This window comes from Otolemur garnettii, unplaced genomic scaffold, assembly GCF_000181295.1.
Source record: "Otolemur garnettii isolate 467f Iridium unplaced genomic scaffold, OtoGar3 scaffold00003, whole genome shotgun sequence".
NCBI classification, from domain to species: domain Eukaryota; kingdom Metazoa; phylum Chordata; class Mammalia; order Primates; family Galagidae; genus Otolemur; species Otolemur garnettii.
This window is the reverse complement of record NW_003852398.1, coordinates 37,576,978-37,580,962: the sequence shown is the minus strand read 5'-3', so window position 1 is coordinate 37,580,962 and position 3,985 is coordinate 37,576,978. Positions and strand designations below refer to the sequence as shown.

The 3,985-nt window shown below is 43.5% G+C and overlaps 1 protein-coding gene across 1 annotated transcript in view; it reads left to right on the top strand.

The window, feature by feature from the left end:
* Positions 1-3,985, top strand: part of KDM3B (lysine demethylase 3B) — a 93,381-nt gene that overhangs the window by 86,627 nt on the left and 2,769 nt on the right. The window contains exon 22 of the mRNA XM_012807071.2: positions 2,595-2,729. Coding sequence (XP_012662525.1) covers positions 2,595-2,729 — 135 coding nt within the window. The remainder of the gene's footprint in view (positions 1-2,594; positions 2,730-3,985) is intronic.

Genomic DNA, 3,985 nt, shown 5'->3' with positions numbered 1-3,985 from the left:
ACCCTGAGTAGAGTGCCATGGCGTCATATCTCACAGCAACTTCAAACTCTTGGGCTTAAGCGATTCTCTTACCTCAGCCTCCCAAGTAGCTAGGCCTACCACAACACCTGGCTATTTTTTTGTTGCAGTTTGGCAGGGCTGGGTTTGAGCCCACCACCCTCAGTATATGGGGCTGGCACCCTATCACTGAGCCACAGGCACCACCCGTTTTGTTGTTGGGTTTTTGTTTTTTTTTTTTTTGGTAGCTGGTCCAGGGCAGGTTCAAACTCACCAGCCTCAGTGTATGTGGCCGGTGCCCTACTCACCAAGCTATGGGCACCACCCTTTTTTGTTTGTTTGTTTGTTTTTTGAGTCAGAGTCTTCCTCTGTTGCCCAAGATAGAATGCCATGACATTATTGTACCTCACGAAACCCCAAATTCTTGGCTTCAAGCAATGTTCTTGCCTCTGCCTCAGCCTCCCAAGTAGCTGGGATTTCAGGCACCTGCCAAAATACCTGGCTATTTATTTTATTTTTAGTAGAGATGGGGTATCACTCTTGGTCAGACTGCTCTTAAACTCCTGAGCTCAAGCAGTCTACCTGCCTTAGCCTCCCAGAGTGCTAGTTTTATAGGCATGAGCTATCATGCCCAGCATCCCAGCATTTTATTTTATTTTTATTTATTTATTTATTTTGAGACAGAGTCTCACTATGTCACCCTCCATAGAGTACTATGGCATCACAGCTCACAGCAACCTCAAACTCTTTGGACTTAAGCAATTCTCTTGCCTCAGCTTGCCAAGTAGCTGGGACTATAGATACCCACCACAACACCCGGCTGATTTTGGTTGCAGTTGTCATTATTGTTTAGCTGGCCTGGGCTGGGTTCGAACCCACCAGCCTTGGTGTATGTGACTGGCACCCTACCCACTAAGCTTTGGGTGCCGCACTTATTTTATTTGTTTATTTTTAAAACAGATTCTCACTCTGTTACCTGGGCTAGTGGAGTGCCATGGCCTCGACTTAGCTCACAGTAACCTCAAATTCCTGGGGTCAAGCAGTCTTGCTTCAGCCTTCCAAATAGCCTCCTGTGTGCTACCAGGCCTAGTTAATTTTTCTATCTTTAGTAGATAGGGGGTCTTGGTCTTGCTCAGGCTGATATGGAGCCACTGGCCTCAAGGGATCCTCACACTTTAGTCTCCCAGAATGGTGGGATTACAGGTGTGAGCTACCACACCACACCTAGCCGGTACCATACCCCCTATCAATTCCCTGTCCTACCATTCCACTGTAATTTCCTACCTCAGCTCAGGATAGGCTACTTGTTAAAAGTTTGATGTGTGTGTATATATATATATTTTTTTTTTCTTTTTTGAAGACAGAGTCTCACTATGTCGTCCTCAGTAGAATGCTGTGGCGTCACAGCTCACAGCAACCTCAAACTCTTGGGCTTAAGGGATTCTCTTGCCTCAGCCTCCCAAGTAGCTGGGACTACAAGTGCTGGCCACATGCCCGGCTATTTCTTTTGTTGCAGTTGTCATCATTTAGCAGGCCCAGGCCAGGTTCAAACTTGCCTGCCTCGGTATATGTGGCTGGTGCCCTAACCACTGAGCATGGGCACGAGCCTGATGTATATTTTTTCATACCATTTTCTGTGTAAATACTAATGTTTTTCATATTATTTGGGGAGATTTTTTGGTTCATTTTTTGCAGGGGGGTTGAGACAGGTCTTGCTGTGTGACCCAGGCTAGGGTGAAGTGTCATAGTCACTGTAACCTCAAACTCCTGGGCTCAAGCAATCCTCCTGTCTCAGTCTCCAGGGTAGTTGGGACTACACGCATGCACCACCATATCTGGCTAATTGGTGCATGTATTTGTAGAGATAGGGTCTTGTTACGTTGCCCAGGCTGGTCTTGACCTGGCCTCAAGTGATATTCCCTCCTTGGCCTTTCAAAGTGCTGGGATTATAGGTGTAGGTTACCATATCTAGCCAAATACTAACATTTTTATTTATAAATTTGCATGGAAAGTTGTTCTGTTGTAGTTATAAAAATAGAATACTATAGGGTGGCGCCTCTGGCTCAGTGAGTAGGATGCTGGCCCCCATATACCGAGGGTGGCAGGTTCAAACCCAGCCCCGGCTAAACTGCAACAACAGCAACAAAAAAAAAATAGCCGGGCGTTGTGGCAGGTGCCTGTAGTCCCAGCTATTCGGGAGGCTGAGGCAAGAGAATCGCCTAAGCCCAGGAGTTGGAGGTTGCTGTGAGCTGTGTGACACCATAGCACTCTACCGAGGGTGATAAAGTAAAACTGTCTCTACAAAAAAAAAAAAAATAGAATACTATAAGTTTTTTTTTTTTTTTTTTTGCAGTTTTTTGGCCAGGGCCGGCATCCTCCTCCTTGAGCCATAGGTGCCGCCCAATACTATAAGTATTTTTTTTCTTTTCTTTTTTTTTTCTTAATTAAATCATAGCTATGTACATTAATGCAATCACGGGGTACAATACTATAAGTATTTTTAAAGTGGGTTTTTTTAAACTATGTTGTGGACATTTTCCATGTGTTATTGAATCTCCATTATCTGATGTTTCCCTTTTGTACTTTTTCCCTCCCAGGTTCACAATCTATACAGTTGCATAAAAGTAGCAGAAGATTTTGTATCTCCAGAACATGTAAAGCACTGTTTCCGCCTGACTCAGGAATTCAGGCATCTCTCTAACACTCATACAAATCATGAGGATAAACTGCAGGTAAATAACACTTTTATCCCCACTCTGTCTTCTTCTTGCATTCACACATGCAAACACAGAAGCATATTCTCTTTTCTGAGGATATTCTCTGGAGGTCCTAACTATGGAGGAAAAATGTCTCAAGAAACTCAGGGGATTAGGGAGCCCTTTTCAAGAAGGATTTAATCAGTTCTCTTCAGATTTGTTTAGAGAATAGCCATCTTTTAACCTAACCATTTCCAGTGTGATGGTCCTCATTTCTCTACCCTTGGGAAGTGTAGTGTTTTTAGTGTTAGTAACTAACTAGACTGACCTCCTTGGGCAGGTAGAACAGCTGTATGGCAATGTGTTCTGAACATGTTTCCGAGAAGAGGTATTGTCCTTGAAGCTGCTTCTCATAGCAAACTTCTTTGCAGACTCAGTTTCTTAGAGTTCTACTAGGGATTATAGTCCATGACCGTAACAGCTTATTCACAGGGCTCAGGATTGTTTTCTCCTTGAAGAACAGAGCTGGACATCAGATTAGATTTCCTCTCCTCTTGAAATGGTTTGGAATTTTAAGGGCAGAATTTCTTTTTTTTTTTTTTTGAGACAGAATCTTAAGCTGTCACCCTGGGTAGAGAGCCATGGTGTCACAGCTCACAGCAGCAACCTCAAACTCTTGGGCTTGAGCAATTCTCATGCCTCAGCCTCCCAAGTAGCTGGGACTACAGGTGCCCGCTATAATGCCTAGCTATTTTTGTTGTTGTTGCAGTTGTCATTGTTTAGCTGGCCTGCACCAGATTTGAACCTGCCAGCCTTGGTGTATGTGATCAGCACCCTACCCACTGAGCTACAGGTGCTACCTCTTTGTTCTTTCTTTCTTTTTTTTATACAGGAGTATGTTTAATTTTTCATTAAATTATCTTTAAATTAATGATGTCATGTAACTAACCCATTCCATCTATCTTTGTCACCAAATACATTTTTTTGCCATACTCTATAATCTTTGTTCTTTCTAAAGTAACTAAAGTGCCCCAGGGTGTTAATAATGAAATTCTGCCCGCTTGGCACCTGTAGCTCAGTGGCTAGGGCACCAGCCACATACGCTGGAGCTGGCAGGTTTGAATCCAGCCTGAAAGCAGGATTCTCCAGGCTCAGCAATTTGAACACACACATAGCTTTTCATTGTGACCTCTTTCCTCTAGCATGCCTGTGGCTTAGGTAGGTCTTTGTTTGATGATCCTGCAGGTTCAAGTGGCTTTTCTTTTTCTTTTTTTTTTTTTTTTTTTTTTTTT